The following is a 16777-nucleotide window of genomic DNA, read 5'->3' on the forward strand; positions in this document are numbered from 1 at the left end:
TTGAGTTGAGTGTTTTCTGTTACTAACAGCCAAAGGTAGCCTAACTCATATAATGTGTATTCCTGAAGGTCTATAAAATAGTCTGTTTTCTATCCAAATGACGTTTTGGTCAACTATGGACCATATGTATGACAGTAGTGCCATAAGATTACAATGGAACTGAAAAATTCCTATCACCTTGCAACATCATAACTGTCATAAAGTCAAAGCATAACACATTACTCACGAGATTACGGTGGTGCTTGTGTTAACAAACCTACTGCACTGCCAATTGTATAAGAGAATATTACATACAATTAGGTATAGTTCATAACACTTGATAGTGATAATAAATGACTACATTACTGGTTAATGTATTTACGATATCATATTTTTTGTCATGATTTTAGAGTATGCTACTTCTACTTATAAAAACAAAGTTTCCAGTAAGATAATATCCCAGGTTATACCGACAACAGCCTCATACATCTCGTGTTTGCCTCGTCTCTTGATCGCATCATTTTCTCTTGTGCTTGATTTAATCTTGTGTTGTTTGAGGCAGGAACGTGCTGTACAGCTTTGTAGCTGAGGAACAATAGGCTGTACCACGTAGCCTAGATGTGTAGTAGGCTATTCCATCTAGGTCTGTGTAAGTGCCCTCTATGGTGTTCACAGAACGATGACATCCCATAATGACGAGTTTCTCAGAACGTATCCCCGTCATTGATAAGTAGCACATGACTGTGTTCAGGAGATATCACAACTTGTGTTTACTTTTAGAAATGAAAGATGACATCCAATGAACAAAACACGATCTCTATTGCAGTCCCTTGTTTTCGAATATGAAGGGTAGGCGAGGCTATGAAGAAAGCATACTGTGTATATCATGGTTTTCTGTCACTCAACATTCAGAAGGGACACGGGGAAGAGAAACTCATATTGAATTGGAGACTAGTAGTCTAGGAGTCTTCCAGTCATGTCAGGTTAAGACCGCCTAGGTCCAGCTTGATTCTTTCCCAGATTCAATCTTGTAGTAGATGACATGGCAAACACTGCCTATCCGGCATCTATCTTCTTATTATTAAGAAAAACATGGTTTTGGGGAGAAGGTATAATGGAAGGGGGGATGGTTAGCAATGTCCCTAGCTGTAAATGCCTCAGCTTCTTTTGCTGGTCATGTGACACAGTGTGACACAGTTCTGACTAAAGGACAAAGACTATGGATTTCTGAGAAAGTTTGCTTTCATGATATGGGTAGGCCCATCCTTTTTTGTTTGCCTTTCTTTTTTCTGGATGAAATTGGGGTGTGTTGGCTGGACTTGCAGCAGCCATCTTGTGATTGATTACTGAGGAATATTTAAGAAAATCATAAAGATCTTGGCTCAGAATCCTTAGATCACTGCATTGGCACTGGACTGCTAGCCCCCAGACTTCTTATGATATGAGGGAAAATTCAATATCTATCTTCCTCAAGGTATGGACATTTTATTTTGTTCATTACATGTATCTGAGTGCAATCACTAGTCAATATAGATACAACTCACAAGTACCCCATTTTCCCAAAGGGGAGTGTCTATTTTGTCTATCATTGGTATAAGCCAATAGGGAAAATCCCACATTTGGAAGTAATAAACTAAATAATTAACATCAGAGTAGATTTTTATATTTAAAAATACATGTTAAGAAACTCTTAGAACTAAGTAAGTTAGGAGGCAGAAGAGAATTTTTCAAAATATGAGTGGTGTAATAATCATGCTCAAAGTATAATTTTACTTTTATTTAAATATCTCTTACAAGATGAACTAAAAAAATCCAGACAACACTCTCAGGAATGACAGAAAAGAGCTAGAAAAATAATGATTTTTAGCTGGATTACATTGAAGAAGCAACAAATATCATTGTTCCTATTTTAGGAATGAAGAAACTAAGAAACCAGAAAAGAGATGAATCAACACTTATAAAACACATGCGCTTAGAGAACAAAAATCCAGCTAATTGACCAAGGAGAGCAAAGCCTTTAAGATAAAGAAGAAAAGACCCAAGAAAGAACCATTTGCTATTGCTCCTCTGGTTGTATAAACATTTCCCATGTGGATACAAGCTCTGTTTTAACAGTTTGACAACAAAATAAAAACAAGACTTAGACTCTCTCCTTCCAGCTGATTTACAAATTAATCTACGTGACTCCATGGAGAACTCTGGTCTTTTCAAGGAGAGAGCAAGGATGGAGGCTAGTATGAAAGAGAAGGGCTCTTTTAGGCTCTCCTACATTTTGCACCTTGATAGATGGCCTTCCGTGAACCCGGGTGACCTCAATTTCCTTGTCTGTGTCCACTCAATCCCCATTCATGATGATAATTTTTATGCCTTGTTTGATTTCACCAAGTAAGCCAAAAGTGGAACATTCACTAAGAGTAATTGAATGACGACAAGAACCAAACAGCAAGTCCAAATATCAGGGAACATGTGTTGTGTACTCTAGTAAGACAGCCACTGCGGAAGTGTGAGAGAGTGGCTTCTGCTCCTACAAGGAGCAAGAGAGCAGCCTGATCCGGAGAGGAGAGGCCACCCCTGAGGGTGTCTGGAGACAGAGCTGTGGGAGAGCCACCTGGTGGAGAAACCAGGGCAGGGCGTGGTTACTGTGTCCAAGTGGAAGGATGAAAACACGCCCGTCTCTTGCTGGAAGCTCCTTCAATCCACCTGCAGTGAGATCTATCTCTTTTGTCAATCAGGCTACACATTATATGGGCCAAGCAGAGTGGAAGAAAAATGAGGAGGGAAGTAAAGAGATGTTTCTGTGAGTCTAATTAAGGAGGTGACTAATTGAAAGAGCATTTTCAGTGCACGCAATGACCGTGGCCTTCTGCTCTGGGAATGGCAATAGATCATCGTTGTGGGATCCCCTTGAAATGCTATTTCACAGAGTCGGATTAAAGCAGCCTGTGGCTGAGAAAATGAATAATGTAAATCTCACGTTTTACTTCTATTACTCTCCACACATTGGAGCTGGGTAAAAAATGCTCTGTGATCATCAAATATCTCCAGCAGGAACAAAACGGTGGGAATTATGGGTCTGGAAATGGTACTACAGTGCTTGAAATGCCTGCTTGGTGTGTTACCGAACCTCTGATCATAAGCAAAGATGACCAAATCACCCAAATCAATCCTCCCTGCAGCACTTATAAAAATAAAAATAAAAATAAAAAAGACTGTGCTTTTAAAATAACAAATTCAGAGGCAATTATTGCTTTCTTCCCTTTTGGATTTTCCCTCCTGATTTTCCTGCTCTGCTGCAAGGATTTCTAAATATTGTCACTTTTTAAAAGCAATCGTCTCTTTGTGCTGTATGTACACACCTGGCTCGTATGCTGTAAGAACAGACAGACACGAGGCTCTTGCTTTCCCAGAATCCCAAGCTGGATGTTAACTGGTCTCTAGAATAGGAATGGGCAGAAGTAAACAAGGAAATTCTTTTGGGGGCAAGAGGTGAAGGGGACATCTGTTATTTGTGGCTGACCACGTCTTTAAAACACCCTTCTTCTTTTTGATAGGTTCCCCTAATTTTTGTCCCATATTTCCAAAGTAGAATCTTAGAGACTACATTTCCCAGCTTTCCTCATTGCTAGATACAGACATGTGGTCTAGGTTCCACCAATGAGACACAGACATTCAAGACTGATTCGGAAGTAAGCCAAGGGCGGAAGAGTTTTCACAAGGGCATAATGCTGTGGGCACAGGTAGTGAGAGGCCCTGGAAGACAACGCCAACACAGGCAGTTGTGCAAAATGCTCTAGGGGTAGCAATGTATGCAGCTGCCATCTTATCAACCCCATCAGAGGCCTGGCTTTGAGCATTGAACCTGCAAGTTCAGCCTTGAGACCATTTCTCTGGTCTCCCCTGCCTACTATCCTCTCCTAAGGTCTTCCTTTCCTGCTTCACCCAAGGTGGATCCTGTTATTTGCAGCTAAAAGTGACCTGACCCGATATGCATACACAGATATGTGACGAGACTCCACTTGCAAACAAGGGCTCACGAAAGCTCTTAAATAAAGGGATTCTCATACTGACCTGGCCTTGATACCGAGGAACCCTGCCAGGGTCAGGAGGTTTGAGCGAGCTGCTCTGGTCTCCCGGTCAGAACTCATGGAGAAAAAGCGATTGCAGCTAAAATACAGGATCATGTCTCTCACGAGATAGCTAGGCAAGTGACAGTCTAGGTGGGGCTATTCCAGGAGCATTGTCTTGCTCTCCCTGCTGGAAATGCCACCATCGTGAGTGTCCTATCGGCAGGCAAATCCTTCTGATAGGGCTTACCCCTTTGTCATTATCTATGTGGCTGACTGTAGTTGACACAGCTCAGGATCAAGTTCTTGAGAAAGAGACCCAAGAGGGTCTCAAGAAGTGCAAGGTGGTCAAACATTGAAATACATTTCACATAGATGTTTGGCTCTGTATCAATTGTGAATGGACACGGTTTGGGAAGAAATTAGAAAAGAACACATCACATCTCATGTGGTTCTTCGACAATCAAAACAAGAGCAAGATAAATCTCTTTACTGTTTCAAATGTGGTTTCCTTACATGAAGGAAAACTAAGCATATGGCAAGAAGCTTTAAAATCTGTCAACGTGTGAATGTCATGATAAAAATGGAACTGGTGAGTGTTACGAAACGCCAGGTCACGTTCTCTGAAAATGGAAGGTGCTCTCTTAAATTCGTGTCCTTTTGCCATGAATCCGACTACATCCGACTATGGGAACTACTTCTCCTCCAAGACCAGAAATGAGATTTTGAAGACACGGTGCTACTTAAATACACTGAAAGGGAGGTTTAAAATTAGGTGATGTAGAAACTGTTAAATGCTTCAGAAAAATTGGTGACTTTGGATGTTTGAATCCTAGTTGCATCTACTATGTGACCTTGGGCAAGTCACTTGACTTCTCTAACCCTCCGTTTCCTCATCTATTAAGTGAGAATGTTTATTCTCAGTTTGTCAAACTGCTCTGAGTTGAATATCAATAACATTGGCAACTATTAAGTGATGAATAAGGCTAGCCTCTACCTTTGACTTAATCCATCTGATGGTAATGATAGAGTGAGCTTCTAGTAGTAACTTTTAGAAAGGCTGTAAGGATTCAGAGGAGAGAATTAAAACTTCAGCCTGCCTTCATCAATAAGCACACAAGTTCATTATCGAGCTGTTTGTTAATCTCTGCCACACTGTCCTCTCATTTGGACTTGAAATAAGAGAATCACCTGCCCATTGGACAATATGTTCAAACTTTTATTTGTGACTGGTAGCAGGTCGGGGACTGGAATATAATTGACAAATAGCCTAAATATAAAGAGCATTAATGGGAAGACTCTTTATAGACAATTATTCACAGCAAACAAGTTCAAATGAGACAAAGCTGCTTGAAAATCATCAATTTAGTCAAGGTTGAAAGATACAAGAATAGTTAACTATTTTGCACAAAGGAAATCTTGATGATTCTGTAGAGCTGATGCCCGTGGAACACAGCCTCTTCAAGAGGCTGTGATGGCCGCTGTCAGTTCAGCTGGAGGCTCCTTCCTTCACGTTGAGAACCTGGAGCAGAGAGATCACCAATTTAAAATATATTAGAGTTAAGCAAATGTAGCCAGCGATGCCAAAGTCCAATACTTGAGTAAATTCATTCTCAACAAACCATCAGCATCCCAAGGAGCTTGTCAGGAAAGTTAAGTCCTAGGTCACCCAGACCTACCGAATTTGAAACTCTGGGGGTGGGGGCCAGCAGTCGGGGCTTTCACAAGTCCCCCAGGTAATTCTGACTCGGCACGTTAATGCTCAAGAATCAGAGCTATCCCCAGAGAAAAATGAATTTCCTGGGTTTTTTTTTTGGTTTTTTTTTTTTGGAGCTATTACATTTTGGGGTCTTTTCATTATATTAGCTTAATTTGTATCCTGATACGACTCAGGTATATTTTGACTAATGTTGGAAATGAAATGTATTATCCCCAGGAACTTGCCACCGAAGTAGCAGCTGGGTAGGAGAGCTACTGGGGAATGTGGAATCGTAATTCTTCCTTCGCTTGTTTTGGCAATGCCTCATTACACAAATCAGAGCTAGTTTATGAATTGCACAATTACACATCGTAAACCCATGACTGTAAATGGTAGCAGTGTGAGCCACTTGCAAAGAGAAGCTAATTTGGATTCGTGCCAATTCTAAATTTATTGTGGTTTGCTTGTTGTGGCTTCTGTTCAAATTAACTAAGGCTGAAGAAAGAATGAGGAGCTGTAATTTAAAAGTACTTCTTTGTTCCCATACAGCACCCTTTACAGGCTGAGATGAGAAAACACTCTTCACCCGGACTAGAGCTGAGTCCTCTTTCCTACATTCTCTGGTAAGTCAGGTTCCCCAATATCCAGACCAGCCATTTGTTCACAATAAAGAATTGACTGATCCTCGCAGGCCAGTTTTTACCTGTTCTGTGGCACAACTGTTTCCACCAAGGGTTCATGAGGCCAGGGCCTGGGGTTCAATTCCCATAAAAGCCGATTAGCTCTGCTTTTCTCTGCAAATGCAGGTCATAAAAGGGGCCAGTTGAGGATGTGGCAAAGGGTCCATAGAAATCCCCCATTGGCTCAAAATATTGAATCCAAGCAGTTGGGTTCCAGGGAGCGGAAGTAAAGGTACAAGGACAAGAAGAGTTGTGTATCCCAGGAAGATCGAGGCCCAGGAGGCAGGATGGGGCTGCGGAGAAGCTGCATTGGAGGCGGGGCCTGACCGTCCTCTGTTCCTTCACGGAATCCGCCAGGTGGTCAGAGGAGTTTCACGTATTCTTGATTGCATGTTGCTTTTTTTTTTTTTTTTTTTTTGGAGCATTTCATGCATTAAGAAGTAAAACCTTTCTATTCTCTATACTGATTTGATGGGACAGTGAGTGAGATCAGTTCTTTAAAAGTGAGGGCGAACTCATTTCTCCTTCCTCTCCGTAACACCCTTGGCAATGCATTCCCCAGGGCCCTTTCCTCAGGTCCTCCAAATAAGAGGAAAAAACCTAAGGCTGCAAGGAAAACAAACTGGCTAAATTACAAAAGGAACCCAAAGGCCAACTTCAACCTTTATTAAAACCGGGGCCAACCACAGCCACATTCAGGATTATGGGTTAGGCCCTGGAGCAGACCCAAACGCTGTTTCGTGTTTAGAAACCTAGGATCCAAGTTCCATTAATTTTTGTAAAAAGGGTACAGTTAAAAGAAATAGTAAGGTTAACCTTGAAAATGGCCATAATTGCTGATTAAGTTCTGGAGCTTGTTTGCCATGATGTCGTAGTCTGGATTCAGTACACGTTTACATAAGTCTTTTCTGAATTAAGTCAATATGTCTGTCATCAAAACACTGAAGGATGCTCAGCGCTTCTGACTACAGCTCTGGGACAGTTGGCAACAGGACTCGCTGTCTTCTCACCGAAGTGGGAGAGGGGAGCATATGTGGACAGTTTTTAATTTTAAGAAAAGTCCTTCAGGCAAGGACGTGGAGAAAAGTGAGGCCTCGTGCATCGATGGTGGGACTGCAAATTGGCGCAGCCGCTATGGAAACCCGTATGGAGGATCCTCAAAAAATTAAAAATAGAACTACCTTATGATCCAGCAATACTTCTGAGTATTTACCCAAAGAAATCCAAAACACTAATTCAAAAAGACATATGCACCACAATGTTCACTGCAGTGCTATTTACAATAGTCAAGATATGTAAGTGACCTAAGTGTCCATCAAGAGACAACCAGATAAAGAAGATGTGGTACATATATACAATAGAATATTACTCAGCCATAAAAAAAAGAATGAACTCTTACCATTTGTAACAATGTGGATGGACCTGGAGGGTATTATGCTAAGTGAAATAAGTCAGACGGAGAAAGACAAATACCATATGGCGTCACTTACCCATGGAATCTAAAGAACAAAATAAACAAACAAAACAGAAACAGACGCATAGATACAGAGAACAAACTGATGTTTGCCAGATGGGAGGGGCATTCAGGGGCTGGGTGAAAACGATGAAGGGATTAAGAAGTCCAGATTGGTAGTTACAAAATAGTCACAAGGATGTGAAATACAGTAATAATTATAATAACTATGTATAGTGCCAGGTAGGTACTATACTAACCACGATGCCGTATACCTGAAACTAATATAAAATAATATTGAATGTCAACTGTAACTGAAAAAAAGTTAGAAAAAGAAAAGGAAAATCCTTCAGGCTTTGAAAACTGCTGCTTATTTTGACAACGCCTAGCTAAGTTATCAAACTTCTTTCTGACATCGAGAGAGATGTGGATTTCCAACAGAACTATTCTCTCAATGTGCCTTCTTTGTGAATAAGACAATCGTAAGATTTTTTTCAATTTTCATAACATATTTTCATTGAGGCAGACTTTCCAAAACAAAAGGGAGTGATAAGCTGTTTTGGTTTATGCAAATACGAAACTAACCATTGAATATAGGAAATATATTCAAAAGAACGGTACCGTGTGGGCGATAGCTAATTATTCAACATGCGATGGAATGAAATGAGATGGGCTCTCTGAACTCGTAAAAAGAAAAACAAGGCATAAAAAGACATAATAGAAAAGCAAGACCTAATTACAAAAGATGACTTCTCAAGTCACATCGAATACCGATAAATATTGTCTCCTTGGAGCAGCCGCTCTCTGTGATGGCCCACTCAGTCTATCTATGCTACTGCCACTCAAATACCTTTCTGGAGCTATTCTTTTGTAACTGCCTTCGAACTTACAGAACATTCTTCTGAATATGGTGGGAAAAATTTTGATCTTTGAGGAAGGAAGTGAATTCTTCAAAACATTCCAAAGTTATACAGAGCCAGATTTGGGGTGGGGGGAGAAAGCAACTCAAAGTGGATATTGCTATTTAGTTCAAAAGCAAGGCACTAGAGATTAATACCATGATTGCGTTTTTTTTGGGAGGGGGGGAGTATTTTGTGAATGGGCTATAAGGGTAAGTCCATTTCAGTGTTTGTAAAATGATTTTAGAGGGTTTGTGGTGGTGATTGGTGTCACTCTTTAGACGAACAGAAGGCACTGCCTGCCATTGGACAACCGCCAGCAGGAAGTCCCGCAAAGCACTTGACCGAGAAAAGGCCTGGCCAGCCAGAGGCTGAGAAGGTAATCCCAAATTTCTGGAATTCTCAGAGCTGTGTGATCCACTAACAAGAAAGGGTGCTGGTCATATGCACCGGTAACACCTACCATACAGTGTGAACGAGAGAATCACTCAGGACTTCGTACAGAGTTGGTACTTATTTCTCTATTGGTTGATCTTTTCCAGATTTTTTTTTTTTTTCTGAATAAGGGCATCTAGAGCCCTTAATCTCTCTAGGTGTTTAATGCAACAAATAAACTTTTAGTTTAGATTTAGCCTAGAGAATCTATAGTGGGCCAAAGGGCTGTGGAACACGAAGCCTCTCTCCAGAGGAGCTGCTAAGGCTTGGCAAAGCCAGCCTGATCCTCTGCGAAGGGGCCGTCGATCAAAGAGTTAACCACCATGAAAAAGTGAAGAAGCCAGCCGCTGAAGCTCTGTGAGTGAAGAGCAGTATTATCTACTATCAGAAACAGGGAGAAACGAGGCTGCTACTGCATCCTGCATCCTTCATGTTCAAGATCAATGTGGACCATTCCCCCAGAAGGTGTCTCACGGCAGCTGACTGTCCAAGGTAGACAGTGCAGGCTCTCATCCTGGTTTCACCAGAGAAAAATTATGTGATCATCTCAGTTTCCTCACTGAGAATCCAACATGGAGAGAATAATAGAATCTTCCTGAAACTTCCTTCTCAGACTGCTGTGAGCATTAACTGACAAAAGGAGGTCAACAGCTTCACCTAGGACTTGAAATAGAGTAGACACTCAATAAAACTAGCTGTTATTATTATTGTTATTCCTACCATTGCAATCATTTTTTTCTTTTATCATAAATTTCATGAAAACTTCCTAAAAGTTAAGGAGAATCAGTTCATTTTCAGCTGCCTCATTTTATTCCTATGCATTTTATTCGTTCCTTTTTCTCGTTGACTGTCTTTGTGTCTAAACAATGCCGGTTTGGTCTAATTAGTTTTCCCTATCTTCCATAAGATCATCTACAGGACAAATCAGTTGCCCTAGGATATGTTCACTTAGTTTTGAAATATTAGGATGAAACCTGAACTAAGTAACCTTGGAACAAAATAAAGTACTATTTTGCATAAAAGGTCATAAACTGAGAATGCTCTCTCCTAAAAACATCTGTGAAGAGGCCCTTCCCCGAGTGCTCGTCAAAAGTAAACATATCTGTAGACCCACAGGGATCAACTCAAATAATTTGTGGCCCTACTATCAAAATATTCTGGAAGGGCCTGGCAGATTGAAAAAGTCCATCAACGCACAATTGCTAACAAATAACACAATGGCTAATAAAACCCCTAAACTGGAGTTTTGAACCAACACCATTTTAATGTGCGAAGAAGAAAAATAATCTATGATGTTGAAAAGAAAAGAACATAGAAACTGTTGACTAATTTCCTCGGCGTGTATTGGCGTCAGCCGTGAAGGCTTATATTGTAAACAACTTCATTCTTTCCTGCTGGGCCTTCTCCTCCAACTCTCCCCAGACACCTCCCACCCCCGCTGCACCCCATCCCACCCCCAGTTCCCCGGCAGGTTCCTTGTGTCTTGAACCTACTTCATGTCTTGAACCTACATCTTCAAAGCTGCTTCTAATCTTGAAATCCCAAGTAGACTGGCGAATCCCCAGGGGATTCCCTTGGAGGTGACTGATGGCTTCTGGTCCCCTTCGCTTCTATGAGGCTCAGCAAATTCCTTGCAGCTTCTTGCCACAGAAGGTACTCCCGCAGCTGCTGCCTCAGGCTCCCTCCCTCGTAAACATGTGGGGTCTCTCCTGTGCTCTTTTTCCCCATTAAGTGCCCTGTAAAAAAACAAAAACAAAAGCAGAATGTCACAGACTTAACCCAGAGGAATGAATGAATGAGAAATTTGAAAGGACCCCAATTATGTTTCTGCTGCTTCCTCCTAAATGCAGAATAGATAGCATTTTATCATTAGGAGCTAGTTCATAAATGACTGACAGATTTTGCTCTGTGTTCAAAACATTCAATGAACTGGACAGAATTCAGACCTGCAACTCAGAAGCCTTGGGTTTGCTTTCAGCCTCTCTGCTAACGAGCTAGGCGACCTCTGCCAAGTCGTTTAGCATCCCCAGTCTTCAATTTCTCAACTATAAAGTGAACAACTTGGAATAGATGAAATCTAAGGAATCTTCCATGTCTAAAATTCTATCACCAATTCTGTGTGCACCGAATTCCATTCCCAACTGAATGGTGGAGTTTAAACATCCTCCCCAACCAATTTTAAACTGCTACTGAAAAGTCTTGATGCTTTTCTTTGTGTGATTAAAAAAAAGAAGGGGTTGCTTGCCTCTTATCTGTAATACAAATGTACCAAAGGAATTTTTCATTTAAACTTCCTCAGAAAGTTTAAATTTTAGCTGAGATTGAATCTAGGAAGCATCACCTAGAAATTACAGTTTGTTAGGATGTAATAATAATAATAAAAAAAAACAGTTGAAAACAAGTTCTGACCAACAACGCTTCGCAGCCACATAAATGCAGAATTTTCTCTTGGATGTCTAAAATGATCAGTGAAAGTCTATCAGTGGCTCCAGGGATGTGCACCTGTTGTGTAAATAAATAAAAATTGCTGTGCAGAAGGCCAAACCACTGAAAACATGGACATTCAAGTATGCAAGTGGACATAGCCATAGAGTCAGAATGAGGTAGGAATTTCAAGGTCTGCGTTCTTAACACTTAAGCCCATTGCTTAAATATGCTCACATTATCTTATTTACCTTCTTCATTTGACTTTTCCCATCTCTCTGTTATTGGCTTTTACAGCATTTTCACATTTGTAATATTAATGGTGCTTTGGATTTTTATTTATTTATTTGTTTGTTTGTTTGTTTTTTAGGTGAGGCAACCTTTGGTTGACCTCACAGGTTGCAAGGACATTGTCAGCTTACAATCCCTTATTTTTTACACGTACAGCACCCGGTCTTCCTAGGTGGTCTCCCATTCAAGTACTAACCAGGCCAGACCCTGCTTAGCTTCCGAGATAAGACAGGATCGGGCTTGTTCAGGGTGGCATGGCCGTAGATGGTACTTTGGATTTAAAGCTCACAAAGAAAGAGCTCTTCGTGGCTCCAGCGTTGTCTGGCATTAGAAGTGTGGGAATGATGTTGGAGAGACCTCAGTCACTCAAAATAGAAAAAGGTCCCTTTCCAGCAGCTCTATCCACCAAGAGAAGCCCTCACTGTAACTTCGATGCTGGCATGTTTATTGCGATGGACAGTTTCCAGGATGTTTAAATGCAGATTATTTAATTCGATCCACCCTATAGTACGTTTGATGAAAATGAGACTTGCCAAGGTTAACACACACATGAGCGAAGATTCTAAGATTAAAATCAGCTCACAGCCCAGACTCTACTATATTATACTGCTTTGAAGTCTTTGAATTTCCTAAGACTATAAAGCAGTTAGAAATCATTCTGGGGTCTGGAAATAAAAGTAAGGTCCACAAAAGGCTTTCTAGTATAACTTTTTAAAACAGGGATCACATATCAGTATACCATGACTCATTATGTGACTCAGAAAATTAATTCTGTGAGTATTGGGTAGCCTTAAAATGAGCTGTTACTGCATTGCAGTGTGAACACTTGTCAAGGCACTTATGACACTCCACACAATTCCAAGAACCTGTTGAGGACACCGTCCTAACTGAAGGGTTGGAATCCTGAATGATCGGCTCCTCACTTATCTGCTTGGTCAACACGGTACCTAGATATCCACTAACTAGCCTCGCATGTAGCCAAAACAGTGATTATGTTGCATAGCTTCCCAGGATGTGGTGAGGCAATTGGCTTTATTTATATGGAAGCAATTGAATCACTATGATGAGAAAGCAGGATTAGAACTCGGTGCTCCCAATATGACCTCGGTCACTCCCGCCTTCTGTCATTGCCTGTCATCTCGTTAGGATACCGGAGAGGAGAAAGGCATTATTGCCAATGAAGCAGAGGAGTAAGGAGATGTTTTTACCAATAACTTCATTTTCGTCATCATGCCTGAATAATTTTGTCGACTTTTCTGAAATGGGAAGATAAAGTAGTCTTCCATTCTGTGATTGATTTAACACGTAGACCCTTGTGACATTTTTTGGAATTTTTAAATTGCATATTTGGTGAGTGGGTAGTGTTCTGACTTCCACCCCAGGGATCCACAAGCTGGTTATTAAGGAAAGTGCACACTCCCCGGTCCTGTTTCACTTTTGAGCTGGCAACTGTCAACCAAACAGTCATCTCCATGGCAACAAGGATGATATGCCACTTCCACCTCTTCTCCCATCATCTTTTGTTATGTCCATATCATAATAATGGAGATATCGGCATAGACAAAAGACAAGCACTTGAAATAATAAAACTGTGCCCAGAGGGGAAAAAAGCTTTGGTCCTTTTAGTCATTTAAAAAATACCACTAAAATAGTAGTTTCGACACATAAATGAATTTTTTTTGAATTCAAAACTTGGAGTTAGGAAAAATACCCGTTAAGACACAAAGTGTTGTTTTTTCTCGACTCTGCATAGCCAGCCAAAAGAGAAAAAGGAAAAAGAGTGTGTTTGAGAGCAAATAAGAAAATGTAAGGTTGCCACTGGTATGTTTTGGGTTAGGAATGCCCAAGCACCACCCTGAAGGGTGATTAAATGCCAGCGCCCTAACTACCTGGGGACAGCTGTGCTCCGGAATTACAGTAATCAGGGCCAGAAAGAACATGATTCTAGCTTCTCGGCAAACTCTCTTGTCTTCCTTTGGGCCTGCAAGAGTTATCTAATAATAGGTCTTTTTCGTACAAAAATATGGATGAGCAAAAAGAGGTTGGAAATCTGGAAGTTTCACTTCGCCTTCCCAGTCCACCGGCAGGTGGCTGGACTGGACAATGGCCACTAGCTCTGAGCTCCCAGAAGGTCAATTCTAGATATGGCTTCTTCAATACCTAAATGTCCTCTTCTCTTGAGGGTACGTTTTTTTACCTTCACAATCCCAATGTCTCCTCTCCACGCCTGACTCCTGGGTTCTGAGTGTATTTCAGAGATCGCAAATGCTTTCGTCCCTGAGGCTGCAAGACTTGGCAAATGATTCTTTCTGCAGTTATGAAAACTACTCCGTTGCAACCAGGAGGCTCAAATTCTCTGACAGGCACAGACCACCCAGAGAGCTGAGCGCCTGACAGTCCCAGCCTCACCCGTTCACAACAAGAATCTGTGTTTTGGTTGATATTTGAATTAGCAAGTTTCTTTCCAGCAGATGACTGAGGAAATAGACACACACACACACACACACACACACACACACACACACACACACACACACACACCACCACCACCACCACCACCACCACCCTTAAATCTGTTTAGAGGCTGACCAGATTCCCAGGAAATGCTGGGGTTGCTGTAGTTGGCTTTATGGGGAGGTTTCTGAGGAAGTTAGACGCTTTATATTTGCCAGAAGCTATGCTCTGGGGTGACGCTGGCTGAGCCCCAGGCTTCCAGACACTACCTGCCTCCCAGTTGAGGGACAGCTGTGGGTGCACAGCCTTGCCCTCGCCGCTTGGTGGTCCGGGAGCCGGGACTAGCGAACCTCCAGCCGGTGCCTGGAGAGCGGGACTTGGCAGAGAGACCGGGAAAGGAGCTGGGGGAGGAGGAGAGGTCGCAGGTCTAGAGAGATGGAGAAAAGTGGGGCTCAGGGTACAGAGAGCCCGGGGTCAGCGAGGAAGGCAGGCGCGATGCCCGGAGCGCCAAGCCTGCTGAATGGAGAGGAGGAGTGTTGGCAGAGAGGCGGATTAAAAAGGATCACTGCACAGGCAGGAGAGGACTGAGAAAATTCGGGAATGCCACAAACAGAGCAGGGATTCAGGCACTGCTAGCTGAACATATTTGAAACGCAGGGCAGGCGCGCACGCCCCGGGTCCCCAACCTGTGGCAGCCCGGGTTCACGCCAGTCAGAATCAAGGCCGCCGCCGTACTGGACCAGGGCTCAGAGTCGCGCTCGGGGACCCAGCTTCCCAAAGTTGTTCAAGGAGAGAACCGTGCGGGAATAAAAGGAGGTGCCGGGGAGGTGCGGAGGGAAAGTGAGCTCCTCCGCGTAGGGCTGGGCGTTTTGGAGAGCTGCGCGCTGGCTCGCGTGCGCTGGGGAAGAGGGAAGAGAGCGGGAAAGGACCAGGGGACCAGCCCGCAGCTGCCGAGGGACCCCCGGCTTCTCAGGACCGGGAAGGGTGGAGTGGAGTTTTGGGCGAACGGGGATGACGCTTGGGTAGAAAGGTTGGAGCAAACCCAGCCCCCGAAGCCTGGCGCCCGAAACGCTGAGAGCTGGGGAGACCGCGCCCTGAGGCTGGCTGGTCCCACCGGGGACTAGCGCGCGCCGGACACTCACCCACCGCCCAGTGGTTGCCGCGCGGGTACATCTTGGCCAGTACGGTGTCTCCCGCCGCCGGCACCGGAGCGGCCGGTCCCCGGGGCGCTTGGCAGAGGACCAGCGCCAGCAGGACGAGCGGCAGCTCGCGGCCGCGCATGGTCCCGGCGGGAAGCCCTTGGAGCGCGCGGCGAGGCGGGGCGCAGAGTGCGCTCTCCCCGCGGTGCAGAGACCGCAGGAGCGGGACCTCGGAGGATCTGCGCCGCCGCCGCCCGCGCCGCCGCTGCAGCCTCCACGCGGCCCCCACTTTATACGGAAGTCTAGGCAGGGGCGGGGGGGGGGCGGGGGGCTCCTCCGCCGCAGACCCGAGCGCTCTGACGTCTTCCTCCAGCGAGCCGGGGCGTCGGGACAGCCGTCGCCGAAAACCATCCATCTTCCCGCCGAATGATGGCAAGGCTGAGTGTACATTGTCCCTCTCCCTTTCCCTCGTCGTCCCGCCCGCCTTCCCCACGTTGGATTAATCCTTCCCATCCTCGACGCCTTCGCTCCCACGCTATTTAGAGATCTTCCCCCAACCCTCACTCCGGCGGGCGCCTTCCGATCCTGCAAAGGGAAGAGGCGCCCCGCGGCCTGATCCCAGGGGCGGAGGGGTGAGGCGGAATGAGCACAAAGGATGGACACTTTTAGGTCCGGCTTTTCTGGAGGGGGTAGCAACCGGGATTTCAAGGGACTTCTGATTCTCAGAGCTGTCCCCTCCAAGGACCATCTCCCTCCTCGCTGTCCCAGCCCTAGGCCTCCCTCTAGCAGACCCACCCACTGTGACCAGCACTGCCATCAATACCCTTACCCCACCTGCGTTTTCAAAGGCACCCCTGCCCATTTGAGTGGTGAGATGGAGGATGGAGCAGATAGGATATGATCTGTGAGCAGAGCTAACAATAGTTTTACTATACACCTGGCTCCTTTCACAAGCATTCTGCTTCTGTATAATAGATGAAGCTTTTATGCTAATCTCCTAGGCTGCGGCTACCAGAAAGCTCAAACTGTCCCCAAACTGCTATTCACACACTTCTCCAGAGTTGCCCAGCTTTCCCCTGCTCCTTCTGTTCTCAGACGTGAAGATGGTCGCAGGCCCGCTTTCTCCAGTTCTCAATGCCATGGATACAAAGGGGATGAGCGCCATAGCAATGGAACAATAATAGAAGCTGGTAGGATGCTGTGGCCGCCTTTCGGCTGCCAGAGCTGGGGGTGTATTTGTGTGTTTCTGCAGGCCTGCTC

At 44.0% G+C, this 16777-nt stretch overlaps 1 protein-coding gene and 1 pseudogene across 1 annotated transcript; both read right to left on the minus strand.

Annotated features, from left to right (window-relative positions):
* Positions 1 to 5288: 5288 nt before the first annotated feature.
* On the minus strand, positions 5289 to 15758 carry GRP (gastrin releasing peptide). Its single transcript, XM_039840440.1, is given in 4 exon segments — positions 5289 to 5565; positions 10721 to 10786; positions 10788 to 10945; positions 15521 to 15758. Coding segments are annotated over 4 exon segments (396 nt in total). The 5' UTR covers positions 15660 to 15758; the 3' UTR covers positions 5289 to 5532.
* On the minus strand, positions 12072 to 12190 carry LOC120590431 (uncharacterized; annotated as a pseudogene).
* Positions 15759 to 16777: the final 1019 nt, after the last annotated feature.

The sequence above is a fragment of the Pteropus medius genome, unplaced genomic scaffold, assembly GCF_902729225.1.
Source record: "Pteropus medius unplaced genomic scaffold, Ma_sr-lr_union100, whole genome shotgun sequence".
In the NCBI taxonomy this organism is placed as follows: domain Eukaryota; kingdom Metazoa; phylum Chordata; class Mammalia; order Chiroptera; family Pteropodidae; genus Pteropus; species Pteropus medius.